At 42.1% G+C, this 19,771-nt stretch overlaps 2 protein-coding genes across 2 annotated transcripts in view; one reads left to right on the top strand and one right to left on the bottom strand.

Annotated features, from left to right (window-relative positions):
- The window catches only part of phlpp1 (PH domain and leucine rich repeat protein phosphatase 1), a 41,618-nt gene extending 34,875 nt beyond the window's left edge, over window positions 1-6,743 (top strand). Inside the window, exons 9-17 of the mRNA XM_069510884.1 lie at window positions 770-865; window positions 1,680-1,835; window positions 2,130-2,330; window positions 2,624-2,786; window positions 2,876-3,006; window positions 3,159-3,272; window positions 3,538-3,732; window positions 3,813-4,041; window positions 4,122-6,743. Coding sequence (XP_069366985.1) covers window positions 770-865; window positions 1,680-1,835; window positions 2,130-2,330; window positions 2,624-2,786; window positions 2,876-3,006; window positions 3,159-3,272; window positions 3,538-3,732; window positions 3,813-4,041; window positions 4,122-5,444 — 2,608 coding nt within the window. The 3' untranslated portion in view covers window positions 5,445-6,743. The remainder of the gene's footprint in view (window positions 1-769; window positions 866-1,679; window positions 1,836-2,129; window positions 2,331-2,623; window positions 2,787-2,875; window positions 3,007-3,158; window positions 3,273-3,537; window positions 3,733-3,812; window positions 4,042-4,121) is intronic.
- A 45-nt stretch (window positions 6,744-6,788) lies between these two features.
- On the bottom strand, window positions 6,789-14,093 carry LOC109638837 (meprin A subunit beta-like). Its single transcript, XM_069510889.1, has 15 exons — window positions 13,534-14,093; window positions 13,421-13,439; window positions 13,289-13,339; window positions 13,132-13,183; window positions 12,976-13,046; window positions 11,676-11,793; window positions 11,336-11,514; window positions 10,596-10,814; window positions 10,119-10,271; window positions 9,459-9,674; window positions 8,907-9,374; window positions 8,628-8,807; window positions 8,168-8,288; window positions 7,865-8,014; window positions 6,789-7,288 (listed from the first exon to the last, which is right to left on the bottom strand). The coding sequence occupies exons 1-15, from the start codon at window positions 13,627-13,629 to the stop codon at window positions 7,066-7,068; spliced, it is 2,316 nt and encodes a 771-aa protein (XP_069366990.1). The 5' UTR covers window positions 13,630-14,093; the 3' UTR covers window positions 6,789-7,065.
- Window positions 14,094-19,771: the final 5,678 nt, after the last annotated feature.

The following is a 19,771-nucleotide window of genomic DNA, read 5'->3' as shown; positions in this document are numbered from 1 at the left end:
TTTACAGTACATCCCCTGTGCCCTTCAAGGACACAAGAGCAGCACTTGTTCAGTGTTCTGGATGTTTGAAAATGTGGTTAAATATGAACTTAAGAGGGTCAAGATTGTTCAACTGTTTCATCCCTGACCTTTGACATGTCCTCTGATTGTTAAGTGAAAGATATGCTTCTGTGCTCAACTTCTTTTGGTCAATAAAGTGCCTTTTATTTCTTAGAGGTATTTTTTATTATTATTATCTTTGAATCCTCAAGAGCTCTGTCGAAGGCTGTGGTTATTATTTGCAGCTTCTCCGAGAATTCAGTTATCTGATGTAGTGACTTTATAATATCACTAAACTAGAGAATGCATACCTTCACCAGTCCCTTTACATTTAAATAAGCTGCATGAAATTTCACACTCTCATAGACATTAGTTCCCTATATGTGCTTGATTTTTTTTTCCATTAAGATTAATGATTATTCCCTGGATCCCCCTCAGATCCATATACGCACCAAAATTGAATGGGTTCTTCACTGACCCAAATCCTTCCACCAAATTCTGTCAAAATCCGTCCAGTAGATTTTGTGTTATCTTTCTGAAATACAAACAGACAGAAGTAAAAAAAACAAAAAAACGCCACGTTACATCAAGAATAGAAGATGCTGCCTTGTGTTTTCTAGAGCAGGACTGTTGAGAATTCAACTACATGCAGTAACTATTCAGTGGAAAGTGTTTCCCTTGAAAAACTGCACATAATTTATCATCATCATCTCCCCCTCTCCTTCTGTAGGAACCATATGGACTCCTTGCCCGACTGGTTGTGTGAAGCAAAGAAGCTGGAAGTTCTGGACGTGAGCCACAACCTCATCGCCGAGCTCCCTGCGCGGTGAGCCTCCCCTTCTCACTCGATGTGTCCTGTGAATGAGAGTACAGCGCAGGATTGTTGTCTCCCCCCATCTATCCCCCATAGAGCCTCATAAATCACACAGATAGCCTGTGATCTCCATAGCCCTCGTCCATTCTCTTCCTCTTTATATAGCCTTTTAGAAGGTCAACTCAGATGCAGCGCACTTCCTCCTCTTCTCTCTGTCTATTCATTGTTCTTCCTCTTTGTCTCATCTTCTGGTGCCATCAGTGTCTGTAGATTTATATTTTACCCAATAAGTGTCAGGATGATGAATTTCAGCTGCAAGCTCCACTAGAGGCGCTGCTATTTTCTGAATTCACATCCGTCCTCGCCCCCAACCTCCTGCTGCTCTACTCTCATTTCCATGACTATTTTAGTCGACTTCCCTTACAGTTCACATAGGCCCATCTATCCATCCATCCATCTATCTATCTATCTATCTATCTATCTATCTATCTATCTATCTATCTATCTATCTATCTGTCTGCCTATCTATCTATCTATCTATCTATCTATCCATCTATCTATCCATCTATCTCTACCTATCTGTCAGTCTCTCTCTGTCTCTATCTATTTATCTATCTATCTATCTATCTATCTATCTGTCTGTCTGTCTGTCTGTCTGTCTGTCTGTCTGTCTGTCTGTCTATCTATCTATCTATCTATCTGTCTGTCTGTCTGTCTGTCTGTCTGTCTGTCTGTCTGTCTGTCTGTCTGTCCCTCCCTCCATCCCTCCGTTTATTTTTGATCTTCTCGTTCTGACCTGACCATCTGTATATTCCTCATGCCGCAGGTTGTTCTGCAGCAACAGTCTTAGGAAGCTGAGTGCAGGACATAACCAGTTGCAGAAGCTGCCTGAAAGAGTGGAGCGCCCTCTGCTGGAGGTTCTGGACATACAGCACAATCAACTGGTGGAGCTGCCCTGCAACCTGTTCCTCAAATCTGACAGGTAGCATTAGTCATCCGGTGCAATTAATTTTGTTTTCATCAGATCATGCACATGACATCTGAAAATTCGATTTAACAGAGGGAAAATGAAAATGAAGGACATGAATTGGATTTTTACTCGAGGGCAGGCAAGATACTCAAGGGCAAAGATAGCAGGGAAATAAAAAACAACCAACCACTACAGGGAGGGGAGAGGGGTGTGTTTTAAAGAGAATCATAAAAGTAGGAAGTCATACAAATGTTTGTAATTGAAGACTCTTCATCTCATTATTTTTCTTCAATTTTCTTTCCTAAGCTTACGATGCGTGAATGCATCAGCCAACAAGCTGGAGCACCTGCCGCCTTCCAGCCTTTCAGAGGAGAGTCACAGCATCCTGCAGGAACTCTACCTCACCAACAACCGGCTGACGGACAAGTGTGTGCCCATGCTGACGGGCCACTCACATCTGCGGATTCTGCACATGGCGTACAACCATCTCCTGACCTTCCCAGCCAGGTAAAGACGTCACAGTTTATACTCCAGCCTGAATCAATTTCTATTCATTTTTTTGATCAATAATTCATTATTTTGATGAATGTTTAAACTGTTTATTTTTATCAAAGATTTTTATGAATCATCTCATATGTAAACTGTCAGAAAATAGTGAAAAATATGTAATTTATATGAATATGAAGAAATGAAATAAATGTTCCTTTGTATTAGTGGTATAATGTTGTGAGCATCCGATTAATTGTTTCAGCCCTGCGATACACAACTCAGCTCACCCATTGCTTTGTCTCATCCATCAGTAAAATGGCCAAGTTGGAGGAGCTGGAGGAGGTGGACCTAAGCGGGAACATGCTGAAGACTGTGCCCACGACCATTATGAACTGCCGGCGAATGCACACGCTCATCGCCCATTCCAACGCCATCGAGGTCTTTCCGGAGGTCATGCAGCTGATGGAGATGAAGGTAATCCTATAGCAGTAGCACATCTCTATGAGCCCTTGAGCTCATTAGTATCTGTGTTGAGTGTTGAGATCTTGCCCTCTTCTCGTCAGTGTGTGGATCTGAGCTGTAACGAACTGAGCGAGATCACCCTCCCAGAGAACCTGCCCCCCAAGCTCCAGGAGCTCGACCTGACTGGAAACCCTCGTCTCAACCTGGATCACAAGACGCTCGAGCAGCTGAAGTAAGTCTCTGTGTCTCTGCTGGACGTCTTTAGATCTGTTAGTGTGACTATACTATTACCACATTACGTCTTATATATTTAGCCTTCATGCATCTTTATGCCTCACCATAATGCTGCCTTTTTGATCTTCCTCATGTTCTGTTGTCTTCCAGTAATATTCGCTGCTTCCGTATTGATCCGCCTCCAACCTTTTCGTCGAACGAGGCATCTGGTGGGCCTGCTGTGTGGAGTCATGGTTACACAGAGGCCTCGGGCGTCAAGAACAAGTGAGTTAAAAGGAAAAAAAAAAAATACCCCACAGTCATCACACTCGACCAGCAAAGCCTCACTAATCTGAACCTCTTGAGAATGAGTGCTGTGAAAGCCCGATGACTCAAAATGATATTGTTGCAGTGGTTATTGAAATCATGAATCATGCATTGTCACACAATGATGGAGCTGTACAGTCATATAAGTGAAAGATAGAAAGCGTTGTGTTCTCAGTGTGAACAGAGCAGTTGATATATCTTTTGTTTGTCATTCTCTCTTCAGACTATGTGTCGCAGCACTTTCAGTAAACAGTTTCTGTGGAAGTCGTGAAGCTCTGTACGGTGTGTTTGATGGGGACCGGAATGTGGAAGTGCCGTACCTTTTGCAGTGCACGATGAACGACGTGCTGGCTGAAGAACTACACAAGACCAAGAGCGAGGAGGACTACATGACCAACACCTTCCTCGTCATGCAAAGGTACGCGAAGCGATGCGCTCATATATGGCTGCGTTCAAGTTTCTATAGCAAACAATAATCCTCTCTTTTTTCTTTCCCAGGAAACTCGGGACTGCGGGTCAGAAACTGGGCGGCTCGGCTGCTCTGTGTCACATCCGCCATGACCCCACCGACCCTGGCGGCTGCTTCACCCTCACAGCTGCGAACGTGGGCAAGTGCCAGGCCATTCTGTGCCGTGACGGGAAGCCACTGTCGCTGTCCCTGCTTCACAACATAGGGCTGGAGGAGGAATACCGCAGGATCCGACAGCACAGGGCTATTATCACTGAGGTAAAGATCCTTGAAGCAAACTGTGTGCCAAAGGAAATTAATGTAAGCACGATACTCATTTTTATACTTTTTCCCTATAGGACAACAAGGTGAATGGTGTGACCGATTCTACAAGAATCATGGGCTACTCCTTTCTCTACCCATCCGTCATCCCTTGTCCCCATGTGCAGACAGTCACTCTCACATCCCAGGATGAGTTCTTTATTCTGGGCAGCCGGGGCCTGTGGGATACTGTGTCTCCCACTGAGGCTGTAGAGGCTGTTCGAAACGTCCCAGATGGCCTGGCTGCGGCGAAGAAGCTGTGCACGCTGGCGCAGGGATACGGTTGCACCGACAGCCTCAGTGCTGTTGTGGTCCAGCTCAGTGTGAGTGAAGACTGCTGCTCCTGCTGCTGTTCTGAGCCTGCCCAGCCTCCTCCGAGCCCCGGCCTGGGCACTTACCCCTCATCGTCCTCTGCCATCAAGGAGCGGCCCTCGGACGGCTCCCTCCCCGTGCCCCCTTCCTCCTGCAGTGAAATCAGCAGTGAGATCAGCACCAGCGAGATGAGCAGCGAAGTGGGCTCCACAGCCTCATCTGACGAACCCCCGCAGAGCTCCTTGGTGCTGCTGCACGACCAGCCCCACCATCCACACCTCCACCTGCACCATCAGGCCCACACGCTGTCCTTACAGCACCAGCATGGCCACACGACCTCTCAGCCCTGTCAGTACCTGTTCCCTGGTTCAGAGCTGCCCTCTGCCCGCAGCTGCTGTGCCCTCCATCCTGCCTGTTTAGCAGGGTCCTTCCAGAGACAGCTATCCAGTGCCACTTTCTCCAGCGCCCTGTCAGACAATGGGCTGGACAGCGAGGATGAGGAGCCCATTGCTGGCGTTTTCTCTAATGGGAGCCGCGTGGAAGTAGAGGCAGACATCCATTGCCTCAAAGCAGAGTCCTCCACCTCGTCATCGCCCCAAACATCATTACCCTCATCCACCAGCCAAGAGCGCACCCTGCTGACTCTTCCCCCTCCACCACCCCCACCGCCGTGCACCCCAGAGCCCCTCGACGAAGGTGTCGACATGAGCCTCGGTGACGTCGAGAATGGACTGGAGAGGGACGAGATGTGGCAGGGAGTTGGAGCAGGTGGTGGGGACGGAGGGAAGTTAGCAGCTAAGAAGAGGGTTAATGGGTCAGTGGCACGCCAGGAAAAGAGTCACAACCTCATCGAGGTGGCTGCCGACGCTCCCTCGAAGAAATCTGGCGGCTACTTCACAGCTCCAGCCCAGCCTGACCCTGACGACCAGTTCATCATCCCCCCTGAGCTGGAGGAGGAGGTGAAGGAAATCATGAAGCAGCATCAGCAGAAACAGCAAAAGCCACCTGGGACCGATCAGCCCATGGACTACTACGACACCCCCCTCTGAACAGCAGCACCAACTAAAAGCCTCATCTCCCTTCCAGCAGCAGCATGCACACGACCCAACATCAACCCAACATCAACCCAACCGCTCTCATTTCCCTCAAATGTGGGCACAAATGAAGTGAGATTCCTCGAGAGGCTGTAAAATGCACATGAAAGCCTTCCAGCTCTACACAGCCTTATCCCTGGAGAACCATGCACTGTTACTGCTCCTCCTGTTTTTACCGAAGCAACTCATAGAATACAACAAGCAAACGAGCCCTTTAATGATACTCAACCCTCCTGGTGTCCACGGTCGTGCCCTTCTCACAGACTGGAACTTTTTCTTTGTTTTTTACATGAGACAACCAGCGGAGTATGTAATCAACACTAGTCTCTTTGCAATAGCATTAGCTCACCACAGCACTTGTTAATATTGATAACAATTACATGGTTTGTTTGTTTGTTTTGTAAGAATTTACCATATCTTTCAATGTGAAAGCAGAGAAGTTGATGAAAGAACTTTTTAAAAACAGAGACACATAATCTTTTTATGATCAGTGAACTATGTCGAATGGTGCACTAGTAATACCACACTTAACTGTTGTAGATAGGGCACTTAAAATACTGTATTTCTTCAGTAAATCATGGCTCCTGGCCTGGAAAATGGCATAGAAATTTTTTGTAGAAGTTTTAAATACTAACTCCTAGGAGTTGCATACTCTTTATGGTGACTCAGTCACTTTTACTAATCTTCTCTGAGAGAAATGGTGATTTTTGTTTTGTTTATTGTTTTGTTTTTTTCCAATGATTGTAAATAAGAGAAATGTTGTATACTGATGCTTTTGAAGGAGCTGTGTACCTGTATGTCGGTGAAAGTTGTAACGGTGGGGAGGATAATGTGCGGTTCGCCAAGAGTTTGCTGTTATGGAGGTGTCACTTCCCTTTATCTTACAAAGTAGACTCACAAATATGAAACACACATACACACACACACACACACAAATGTTAATGTGCAATTGCAGTTCTGAATACCCAGCATTCCATGCTATACAACATTACTGTATCTAATAAACACTAATAGACGGATCTTTGCATGCACACTTGCATGCATGCACATTTACACACACATACACACATACACAAGCATACATGGACGCCCACAGGATAATATTAGTCCCACCTCACCTCCCTCCTACAGTAACTGTTATCACCGGCATGACTGTGTCAAGTTCAGTACTACAAACAAATATATCTACATGGAAAAGTGACAACACAAATGTTCCTGTCTTTGGTATAATAAATTTTAAATTTGTGAATATAAGTCATCACGTCTGGGACTTGTTTTTAATCATGTGTGCACTTTAAATGTGAAGTTAAGACATTGATGTGAAACTTTTTGTTTTAAAATAATTTATTCTGCACAATAATACTCTTACATATCTGTAGGTGTTTTTACATTGAATTACCAGAAGGGGGCACTCTCAGATTATGTTATTATATAGTATATGATGTTTTACCTTTGAGGCACTTGAGTTAAATCTGAATCTGAAGCCTGCTGTATAAGATACACAAATATTCAGCTGATTTATTTTATTTCAAATTTTTTTTGTTTCTGTTGTCTGTCCAAAGTTCAGTGTCTGTGATTATGGTTGTTCTGGGGCGTTCACATTTGCCATGATGAAGCTGTTGTCACCCTTGTGTCTCTTATACTTCTTCTTCACGCAGATGACGCTGACAACAGTGACCAGCAGCATGACTGCCAGTACAGACAGAGAAGAGGTCAGCGCCAGGGTGGTTTTATCCATAACGGAGCCCCTGTACTGACAAGTGTCCCCGTAGTACCACCAGTCATCACCCACCGCACACCTGGAGAACAGAGGATGAAAATCAGACTTTCAGGTATTACCAAGTGGTGGTGGTGGAAAACTGAAGCTTTTAAAAGGACTCATCTTAGATAAAGGATGGATGGAAGCTTATTTGCTTTTTGATTGTGAATATGAACCTTGGACCAGGAGATGTGGAGCTGAACTTAGACTGGAAACAATGTGTTGTTCTTCACTGCATTTTCATTTTTTACAGATTAAACAAACAGGACATAACATTATAGTAATAATCACTATTACTATTATTATAAGCTTACAAGTGAGTTTATATCTGCAAGAGCTAATATTCCAACGTCCCTTTCCAAAAATGTCATTATAATTGATAAACTTTGAAATGAGGACCATTCACCTGAAGAGAGATGGAGCGACGGAGATTTCACTTTTCGATTACCATATTTTCCTCCATATTGAAATAATTGAAATAATGTTAATTTTTGATATAGTATACATATTGTATTCTGCTCTGATCATATTTAGGGGACTAATATGAGTGTGTGAAATTTGCTACATTTTGATGGAGGTAAGGAAAGAGCCTTTGGGACCTGTCACATCCCCTCACCTGCAAGCGGCTTTGCTCTCAACCTCCACACAGACCCCGTCATTGAGACACTGCACGTTGATGCAGGCGTCAGAGGTTGCAGTGGTGTCGGTGGTGGCTGCAGTGGTGTCGGTGGTGGCTGCAGTGGTGTCGGTGGTGGCTGCAGTGGTGTCGGTGGTGGCTGCAGTGGTGTTGGTGGTGGCTGCAGTGGTGTTGGTGGTGGCTGCAGTGGTGTCGGTGGTGGCTGCAGTGGTGTTGGTGGTGGCTGCAGTGGTGTCGGTGGTGGCTGCAATGGTGTCGGTGGTGGCTGCGGTGGCTGCAGTGGTGGGTGCAGTGGTGTGGGTGGTGGGTGCAGTGGTTGCATTTGCGTCAGTGGTGGGTGAAGAGGTGACGGGTGGTACGATCGTGGAAGGCAGAGGCTGGGTCACATTCAGATGAGACACATCTGAAGAGGGAGAGCAATTGAGAGACAGAGGGAGAGAGAGAGCTGTTAATGGTTTTCAAGTGGAGGAGCACTGATGAACATAAAATGAACAAGCATTGATTGGATTGCGGAGTGAAGTGTGCTTGGGTACAGGAGTCATTGATGTAATTATGCATCACTGTATATAGTCCTGTAAATTGTGTTTGCACGGGTGGGAGAGATGAGTATGTATAGTGATGTATGAATAATTGATATAATGTATATTTATATCATGATGCCATAAACAAGCTCTGTGTGAAAGACACCTCCTCCCTTACATCTGTCATATGATTGGACACAATAAAAGCTTTGTATGTTTACCCTCCATTGTGAGGAGGAATATGGCGTCCCCTCCCTTGATAAAATCCCTGCTCTTGGCTCTGAGGTGCGTGAGGTACACCGCAGTCCCAGCGCCCGGCCCTCGGAAATACTTGGACCCATCCGCGTCTGTGACTTCAGAGCCCACCTTGCGAGGGTCATCCCAGAAAAACTGTTGAGAGTCTGTTTAAAAGGATGGATGAATACAGTATTACAGCAAAAGTTGTATTTGCACTATGTGCTTCAATTTAAAGAATAAGTCAATTATTATTTTTATGGCACCTGTTGCCTTCATGTTGGGGTCAGTAGTCACACTGCGCTGGTTGGACATGCGCTTCTGGATGTGCGGGTGTTGGTCCATCAGCATCATGGTCATCTGCTTCCAGGGGCAGGGCCATTTCTGCCCGGTGTCCCCCTCGCGGGCCACCAGGTGAGCGTAGGCCGACAGCTCGCCGGGGTAGCCCTCCTTTCCGCTGGGGTACAGCCCCATTTGGAAAGTGTAACCCTCCTTGGAGGTGAATGGCGGGCTGAAGATTGGTGTGTTCACTGTAGTGTTGTCCATGACGTGACTGAAGTTCTTCACGCGCCATATAAACTCTGGGCAGGTGGTCTCGGAGAGGTTGATGTCATCCAGGGACAGTCCCCCTGTCGAGGGCCCAGGGCCCTCTTTGGACCCTTCAAAGACAACTCTGAACTTTGTCTTGACATCTAGACTCACGTGGTGCAGCTGCCACAGCTGCTGAGGGGATCCTGCTCCAGGTAGAAACAGACATGTGTTGAACATTACACCGGCTCAATTCTAAAAGTCAAAATGGAGGATTCAGTGATACTCACCATCTATGGTCTTTATGAAGCGCAGTGTGCCGTTGGAGTTTGTTTGGTTGTACTCTCGGACATAGATATTCAGTTTGTCACTGGGCCCGGCGCTGTTGTAGTAGAAGAACTGCAGACACTGGAAACCTCTCTTGGGGTAAAGGAGCCTGCTTTCAAGCAGAGCTGTGTCCCCAGTGTTGGCTGTGGCTGTGCTGAAGTGCATAAAGTATCCTGAACCTGAGGATCCAAATGTCACTTGATTAATAATGTCCACACCTAAGAATTCTTTCAATGCACAGTGCAACAGGCCACTGAAACATAAAGCAAAAATTCACGAGTCAATCTTGTTTCTCAACCATGACCTTTTTTTAGCATATTAATTAGCTAATTAAAACCCAACTTACTGGAAGAATAAACACTTAAACACCAATGTGATACAAACGACCTTAAATGACAGAAACCACCTCTGAATTATTATGTTTTTGGGACGCTTGCTTTGATTTTTGGTTAATATCCCGTCTGCAGGGTTTCTGACCTATACTGCAGCCAGCCAGCAGGGGGTCGATCCAGATGTTTTGGCTTCACTTTTGCAGTCATTTATTTCATTGAGATGTGTGTGGTTTCAAGATGATATTGACGTTTAAAGCGGAGACATGTATCTGCTGAATGCATAATTCTCACCTGTGCATTTTCCCATGTTGGAATAGTCAGTGTCGGGGCCTCCGGCAGCCTCGGCGACCCTGACCCATTCTGCCTTGTCCCCTTCTCCCTGGATCATACCGCAGATGTTCTCACGTTCAAAGTCACATGAGTCCAGGAAGGTGGAACCCTGAGCTGTAGAGGACGGATGGTAATCACACACACACACACACACACACACACACACACACACACACACACACACACACACACACACACACACACACACACACACACACACACACACACACACACACACACACACGGGAGAGGGACTTTGAACAGCTATAAACTTATCAACAACACAGTAATGAGGGATAAATGGAGGAGATAAGCCACCATGTTGGCAGCTGACATCAACATAATCAGAATCAATAATTCAGCAGTGTTGGAGCAAGTTGATACTTTTATAATTAAAGACAATTAAATATTTTGTAGTTATTAGCCGTGGTCTCTTACTGCAGTTGTAGAGGCGGTGCAGCTTGAGCAGGTCGCTGTCACTGAACTCCATGCGTTGGCCGATGACATCGCTGAAATCGAGGATCTTGGTGACGATGGTGGGCTCGGTGCCGTTTCGGAAGGCGTTTTTGCTGTAGTGCATCATGGAGCCATAGTCGTAGGGAACGCCCAGCGAGCTGGAGGTGGTGTCGTTGTAGGTGTTGAAGTTGTTTTCTCTGCCTGTAGATCAAACAGTGGTACTCGTCTTACTCCATTCTCCAAATACAAGGTTCGTATTTCAAGAGATTAATTAATTAATTAATTAATTAGTCTAATAAAAGTTGCTGTTCAACGACTGACACGTGTTTGAAGCCTTGACTAAAACTCGCTGACATATCAATGTACCCAATACTTTAATGGCAGCCTATAATAAATTGGACTTATCATCAACAGAGGTCAAATCAGATGAGATACATTGCTTATCTCAGAAAAACAACTCATGTTCTTTATCACACATCATCAAATCAGCTGTTGCAAAAAGTGCTTCCCTTCAAGGTCTGCATTAGAAACCTCTGGAACACTGAAGTGATTTTACTAATTTTGTGTTTCTGGCTGTATATAAACGCTGCTTTACACTCCTCAGTCTGACTATTCCTAATAATACACATGCAGTCATGAAGAAGGTGTGTTATAAAGGGATCAGTGATATGCAGCAGCATGACTGGGCAGTGTTTAGATCATATTTAGCTTTGGTTCAATACCGTCTGAGATGCGGTCCCACATGATTCTGACATAATCGTCACGGTCCGCTCTGGACTGCTCGTGCCAGAAACCCAACGCATGAAGGAACTCGTGTTCGATGGTGGCGATGCGGTCACAGTTTCTCCCAATGGACAACCTCTGCTTGCCAACGTGCCGGTTACCCACAGAGGAGAAACATCTTTTGGTGGAGAAAACAAAAGAATCAAACAGATTTAAAGAACATTATATATTTTGTCTTTTCTGAACGACATTTTTTGCAATGATAAAAATAAAAAACACATAATGCCTTAAACATGAAGTACAGCTTGTCTTGTCATAAACTGAACATAAAGTCCTTACCCGCCCCCTTTGAAAATAGAAATGTAGTTTGATTCCCCGCTCCAGGGCTTGAAGTCGATGCAGGTCTTGAGTCTGTACTGCTCAAACGCCTTCAGAATCACACCTTTCGCATTGATCTCTGCAGAAAAGATGATAAATCAGTTCTGTAAAAGTCTTTTGAATTCTCTTTAAAGTGATTTTGTGTCAACTTATCAAAGGCATCTGTTGAATTATTGAAGCCTGTTAAGGTTGAAGATTATCTCCACTCACATGTCCACCTCAGTTGTAAATGAACATCATACACACATTGTACACTCAGGTGTGGACGTGTTCTGATTCTGAGATGATTTCATGCAATTTTGTGTAAAGATTTCGTTTCAGCAGGTTAGAAAATGATCAGTACGTTGTCATGTCTGTCGTCACCTTTTCACTTTCTCCTTCATTCAGTCCTTGAGACCATAAAACCTCTAAATTATGTCATATAGTATAAGATAAAATAAGATAAGATGAGACTTTACTAATCCTAAAATTAATTATTGAACGTTAATGAGTTAGTGAAGTGGTTCCTATTGATACTGACACAGTGACAAGTTCAGCCAAATCAAGAATGGGCTTTCAGAAAGCAGCAGCAAGACGCCACACTGTGACGTCACCCTACAGCGCCTGTGTTCTCCATTCAGCAGCAAGCATGGGCCTTTGACCCCACCCCACCCTCCATGTTGTCTGTTAGGATTTAAATTTTTCTTAGACCGTGTCCTCAGGAATTGGGGTTTGTTTAAATCTGTTTGGGATATTAGTTGTAGATGTTTAGCTGTGTGACAGACCCATGTTGTCGAGGGAATCTGTTCTTAATCACCAAAGGAAATATATCAAAAAGAAAATAATATTTTCTCAATAATATGGAATATGTTAAAAACAAAGAGTGGTTGACAATAGAAAAATAACATTGAAGCATCACTATATATCACCAAAAAGCAAATATACAGTATGTTATCTTATTTGGTGATGTTACGTCATGTTAGTTGGACTTTTTTGAAACATATTAACAAATAAAATATTGTTTTTAATGTGTTATCATTTAAAACAATGAATTTGGTGATAAGATTTTGATCAAAAACAACTGGCTTCATTAAATTATGATTATTGCTGCTACGTTGTAAAATTCACAGTTTTGTTTGTTCACAATGTTAAGGAGCTACATGTATCAAAGCAGCTCTTACAGGAGGACTGTAGTGTTGAGCCACAGGGTTCATATACGTGATAATATCCTATAAATCCATCCATATTCCTCTTATGTGCATGAAGTCCAAGTCACTCTTACCCAAGTCATCCTCCATGTAGTACGGGATCGTCTTCGGCCACCTGTACTCATCCCCTATTATAGAGTTCCGAGTTTGCCTCTGCAGCGGTGGATAAAGGCAAAGAAAGCAACAACATAAGGAATCTTTAAAAAAATGTAATCGTGCAGGGGGAAAATTATGAACGGTTATCGAGGACAATGTCTCCCTCTGCAAGATTCAGTCCTGCCTCTGTGGAGTCCACACACAAAGAGAACTGGTTTTGCATTTGTCACTGAGTAATAATAATATCAATGATGTGAAGACCTGAGAAGGAAAAGTTTTGTATTTGCAAACCTTCATTTATGTCAAAAATGTCCAGGTCCCGTCCACCGTCCACATCGTAATCTGTGAAGGCCAAACAGTAGTTGAAGAAACTTGAACTCAAGTCTGTGCTTTACTTGCTGCAAAAAAAAAAAAATCACTCACCTGATATTTTTTCTGTGGGCTGAACAAGAGAAGCAAAGTAATCATGTTATTGATTTTTTAATCAAATCAAGTTATCACATGATAATAACTCGGCAAATTACACAATTTCTCACCAAACAAAGGGTTGAGCTGAAAAGGAGAAACACAGCGAGTGCAGTTTTTCTCCCTGCCATCTCCTGAAGTGACAGGTGCTGTGCTCCGACTGACATTCACAGAAGCTCGTCGCAGGGGATAAAATAAGTCCACGTGTTGATGAGTTGATAATTGACAGAGATGTACAGGGTCTCAGTTACACAACAGCTTCAATCTGCTTCACTATCGGCTCACAAATCTTTACACATCTGCAGATTAGGTGGAAAAAGCAAAGCAGGTGGCAGCACTACAGGCACGCAGAGACTAAGACAAACACATCTGATGATAATAATCATAACACTAACAATAATACCATGTATTTGTATCACACCTTTCTTAACAAATTTACAAAGGATAAAAACACAGATAATAAAACAAGAAACATTTCAAATATGACTGATTTGAATTCACACACAGAGATTAAAGCCTTTTTAATAGGGTGTTTAAATCAATACTGAATGCAGCATATCTGATCTCAGCTGGTAATTATACTCCCAGGATTTGGAAGCAATAGCACGACAGACTTTGGTCAGCAAAGGAACTCTGGGAAGGCAGCTGTGTCAATCTGCCGACCTGTGCTGTGTCAATCTGTCTTAAATTCAAAATGAATTTTAAGATGCTTGTTTTCACATAGAGCTCCTCAGGCTCAGGCCCATGTTCACATCGCTGACCTGCTCCAAGTAGTTCACTCAGATCCTCCACTCTGGGCTCACGAGCCAGTTTAAAAAGTAAAAGTGATCGTAACAATACTGCAAGTCCGAATCCTCACTATGTGAAGTGCCTTGAGATACGTACTTTGTGATGTGGCACTATACAAATAAAATGGAATTGTGTTTTCTTAATTGTGGCCCCAACATAATAGAATACTCTGTTTATAGATTTACACTCTGCAGTTTCTCATCAAGCCTTAAAAAAACCCACTGAATTTATGTTGGATTTGTGCATTCTAGTGTTAGAATCCATGTGTTTTTATTGTCTTCCTGTTTTTTTGTTGAATACATGTGTTGTGTCCCGCTACTCTCTGGTTTTATTTTATTTTGTGAAGCAGCTTGTGACCCTGAGAATAATACTACGTTAAATAAACGTCACTTATTTACAGACAGCTAAATCGATCCAGAATTAATCAGTACATTTCCTTTAGGCTGTTTACCAAGTTGAAATGAATTAAAAACACGCGTCATATAAATTCATACGAGCTCCTCCGTGCACAAAGCTCATTATAAGTCAGAGTTCCGTTTTTAATTATTTTTTAACTTAGTGTCTATTTAACAGATGTACTTCATGGAAATGTTAGAAGTGGCTGCTGTCGCATTTAAAACTTGCTGCTCGCTGACCAAGGTACGACAAGAAAACTGTATAGCTCTCGAGACATATTCTTGTCTTATGTTCTTATCAACCCATTTATGTCCATTTATGCTAGTGTAGGGTCGTCTCTTATTTTGAAGCTTTAGCCTTTATTCATTGTGCTCATTATTGCAGTGGAAGTAGGACGATGCAGGAGCAAACTATCAAACACGGCCGTCACCTTCATGCCGACTTTTGCTGGTGTCATATTTTTGGCTTTGGTGATTACTTATTGATATTTCCTGGCCCCTGCTTTATATCACTTAAAGGACGTGTTCCTGGAACAGATTGGAACAAATGGAGCTGAACTAATGCAGCTCAGGCTCTGGCCTTTATTTTTCCATTTGAAGGTGTAATATGTGCAGCACATGTAGGATTTCTTCCTTTGTGGATGTAAACCCTCAAAAATGAAGCGTGTTTGATTTTCAGGAGATGTTCTTATGTCTATTCCTTTTAATTATTAGTATCAGTATTGCAGCGGTCAGTGAGGCGTTCGCTATGAGCAGCATGGGTGCAAAGGCTCATGGGAATATTAAGTGTCCTGGTTAATTGTTGTCTGTTGTTTCTGTGATGTTGTGTAAAAGTTCTGACTTGGTTCATGTGGTTTTTATCTTTGTGTGTAGCTTTAAGCTAGAAGCCATGACTGAATGCGAGGGGAATCCAGTCTCCATTCTGAACAGATGGATGAATGAGTCATGCAATTTAATTCAAGATCAAGTTCTTTATTAGAAGTCATGAATCTCCTTGTGAATCTGTAACATTTTTCACTATATCAAAACCATTTTAGGCTAAAGCTCCGATTGGTGAAGGCCATTTTCTTTTGATATGCTGCCTACTCTGATTTAGCCTCCAGTTGAAAACCCCATCATGCTTTGAGAAAAGGTCCCTCACAGAATAGGAAACTGCAGCCACTCAATCAGACACTGTAGAAAAACACGCAAGGATTTCAAGGTGTAAAAGCCTTCGTCTTTGTGTGTTTAGAGTTGCAGATGCCCAGTAGACGTGGTGTCATCGTCTTCCATTCGCTGTCGAAGTCAAATCCTCTTTGTTTGAACGTGTCCAGGTCGCAGTTTGTCTTTGTTTGACGTCGGAGGAGCATGGTTGGGGTTGTCGATTTGAGGGGAGGGTAAGAATTGAAATGCTACGTTGCTCTGTTGCAGCACAGACGCAGATTTCAACACTATGTTCTGAAGGTGTAAATATGAAATATAAGTATCTAAAAATGTGCAAACACATTTTTATTATATGAACTCAAACATATTAATTAACGTAACTTTAAACCTTACACAATAAACATGCACCTTTTCTTTTGCCCCAACATAATTGCATAGGTTTTGTAATTCAGGTTAATTCTACTCTCCAAATAATGAACTCATCCTATAAAATGAGGTTTGATGATAAAATGTTTAAACAATATAAAAAAAAATAATAAGAACAAAATAATATTTACATACATACATTAAAAAATGACTTTAACTTCTAACTACTAATAAAAATACTACTCAAAATATTAAGAATAAAAAAGAAATAAAACTAGCAGATTGGGAAACTTCCCAGCATGCATTGTTTAAGTTAGTTTGAGGAAAACAGACGTGAAGGAAAGTGACTGATCAACTAATTGTCATTTTAATATATTACAGTGTAATGTTCACTGGTATTTTTGAGTTGAAAGAACACGTTCTATTTAACAGTGCACACACTGACCCCACATCTCTGCTGCTGAGTGCTGAATCAGCTCCAGTTAAAGGGGCAGAAAATCTTCGTGTGATTGAATCGAGCTGTGGATTCTGGTTCTACACATGGTATCAGTGAAGCATTAATGGGAAATATAACTGCAGGGCATAACAGCATGTGGTCCACTGCTTTGCTATACGTTCCTTACTCTACTGTATATTATTTGCTGTGCATGGAATATTCCCCTTTATTTGAAATCCCCAGATTATGAAGTATATGCTCTTTGGTGTATATTTGAATGTTGTGTGTGTTTGCAGCCTGATCACAGGGATTTTACAGCACAGCTAGAGCGTAAATAAGTTTCAGGGCAAACACACTTTGGACTTGAATTACCGAAGCTTTTGAAATATGGAAGCTTGTAGTATGAATGATGATACAAGCTGTTCAGACTGGATTAAACAAACAGAACATCCTAATAAGGTATCTATCATTTTGTCACTTGCTGTTCTTTTTATAAATTAAAGTAGGAATATCTGCAGTATATATATATATATATATATATATATATATATATTTATTTATTACAGACAGTGGATTCTAGTTGTAATGCCATATGTTCTCTTGCAGATCAGTCCTGTTGTGAGTGGTACCAACACATCAAGGCTTCAATCCGACCTCCAATAACAGGTTCACTCTTCTCATTGATCAGCAAAATTTCTCCTGCATTTACATTTTCTAATTTACTTATAGATTAAAACCTTCATAGCTTGAATTTATCAAGGACAAGATGTTTGTGAAAACTGTAATGTGACAACCTTTAAATTATAGTTACTCATTAAATTCAACTTTTCTTCACGTCTTCACATTGAAGCGCCTCATTCAGTGGAGGTTGCAGTTCCTTTTAATTAAACTTTAAAATTACTGAGGTAAATCAGTTCAGGAGAATTGTAAAGTGTCTGATTTCCTCCAGTTTCCATCGTTGGTTTTTATTTTTTTTTAAATGATGAATGTTCATCTTCCTCTCATCTCATAAAAAAACAACCAGCATGTGAGAAACAACACATTTAGAGTCAGAAACTATCAATCCAAGTGAATAAGAATAATTACAATAGTTATAAAATGTCAGATATTGAATCTCCAGTTGAGCTCTGCTGCCAATTAAAGACTGAATCTGATCGGTGGGGGTCATCCACGTATCGGAAGGTCAGTGGTTTGATCCCCAACTCCTCCGATCTGCCTGCTGAAATGTCGTTGGGTAAGATTAGGCGGAAAAAAAGGTATATAAGTACTGTCCATTTATCATTTATCATTTAAAACTATCAATGTAGTTACAAGATTTGAATGAGAGAGAAAACAATGTCAACACAGGGAACGATTAGGATTTAAACATGTGACAAATACCTAATTATTGATACATTAAAGATCATTCATGTTCTCTGCTGTTTATTTAATTTAGTTTTTCATGCAGCAGCCCCAAAGAGAACGAGTATCTCCACACACACACCAGAGCACTCAAACCACACCGAGCACAGATAACGGATCCAACGTTAAATCAATGATCAGTTATTGGTGCGTAAACAGCCAAGTACAGTGTCTCTCTTCTTTCCTGACATTATAAACTCTAGCTACCTGCTAATGTTCAACAGTGTCCCACAGCTTCACAGTCGGACGCTCACTGGCTCCATGAACCTGAGCTGTCGAGCAGTGATGTCACTGACAGCTGCTAAAGCAATTCATGCAAGGTGTTGATGACCTGCAGGAAAAATACTATTAATGTTGTTCTTTTATTGTTATCATTCAGTTTCCTCTAATTGATTCGTTGATAAAAATTGCGCTGTGCAACAAATTCAAAGGCATAATGCAACAAAGGCAAGACCATTTTATTTTGGTTTTTAGGATAAAATCCATTCTGATGATTTAAAAATCTTCTCTGGTTGCTTTTTAGACACTTGGTTGGTTTTGTTGAAATGGAAATATGATTTAAGCCATTAAACCAGGAGACGAAAACGTTTTTACAGACTTCATCATTTAATTGCCATCAATTTAAGTGTATTACTCACCTCCTGACCTTTTCTAGTTCTTTTCTTTATCTTCTGACGAGGTTCATGTTATATGTTCAAAAGCTCCAGAGCAGCTACTAAATGAATCTTGTTATAGAAAAGGGTTCTTTCTACAGACAAGGGTAAACTGTGAATGTCATGTATGAATAAACAATTGATGGGAAGATAAATAAGCTGGTGCATCAAGTTAACCCATCACCATTATAAAATGCACACAGTATAAAAAGACACAAACATCAAAATTACTGTTATCAGCGAGATTTAAACTCTAATATAATATCCAATTGAACTGTAATGTCCCTCAAATAAAATTGTACAAGCATCCACTGCCCTTTGCACAAACACCTTCACCAATTAAAAAAAAGGAGAATTCATTTTCTGCCCAGTCCTCTGCTGTCGGATCTTCCTGCAGCATCACGCAGTTTGTGTCATACGCTTCTTCTGTTTTCTCGGCAGACCACTTTGATGTCCACGCTGTATTTTATCTTATCATGGATGTTCATGTCTTTCTCCCCTCTGTGGCCAACACAATTAATTCTTTGAAAACACCATTACACCTTGAACGCAGCTTTCATCTCAGGCTTTGGCTCGATCTGTTCCACCCTCTTTCTCTCTGTGTGTTCGTGTGTGTGAGGATTCACAGATGTAAGGAGGAAATCAAGTGGCAGGCAGGACTGTATTTTCACTGTGTGTAATTCTTTTGAAGAAAATTCATCTCTGCTTTCAGGGTGTGACAAACTGGAATTGTTTGCCTGTCTGCATTTTCTGAGACAAATTCAAAATTAATTCTCAAATGCCATCACATGTGCCTTTGACCCACTGTAATAGATTCAATTAATGTTTATGTGGGGGATTCACAGTGGCTGTAAAAGCAAAAACATCCACCACAGACAAAATTGATATTTCATGCTACTTACAGGGATGTTTACGAGGAGGAAATTGACAAGCATCCCATGAGCAGCTCCACATGCATGGTGGAAATGGCGAGATTTTGAATTTAACCATCTCAACTCCAGGGACTCTTTGGAAAGGCAGTTATTACAAAGTTGTTTGTGGAACAAGGTTACTCAAACTCAGAGACTTTCAATTTCAATTCCAGTTAAGTAAAGGATCGGAGCAAGGTTGTCAATATTACAGTCAT

This window comes from Paralichthys olivaceus, chromosome 16 (genome assembly GCF_024713975.1).
Source record: "Paralichthys olivaceus isolate ysfri-2021 chromosome 16, ASM2471397v2, whole genome shotgun sequence".
NCBI lineage: Eukaryota > Metazoa > Chordata > Actinopteri > Pleuronectiformes > Paralichthyidae > Paralichthys > Paralichthys olivaceus.
Note: the sequence above shows the minus strand (reverse complement) of the source record. Positions and strands in the feature narration are given on the sequence as shown.

Bases quoted from the DNA above. Each gene is read 5' to 3' on its own strand.
- LOC109638837 (XM_069510889.1), bottom strand. From the start codon at position 13,629: ATGTCAGTCGGAGCACAGCACCTGTCACTTCAGGAGATGGCAGGGAGA. The intron at 10,815-11,335 runs GTATTGAACCAA...TTTGATCTACAG, and splicing joins GTGGGACCGCATCTCAGACG to GCAGAGAAAACAACTTCAAC. The intron at 9,375-9,458 runs GTGAGTATCACT...TACCTGGAGCAG, and splicing joins CTTCATAAAGACCATAGATG to GATCCCCTCAGCAGCTGTGG.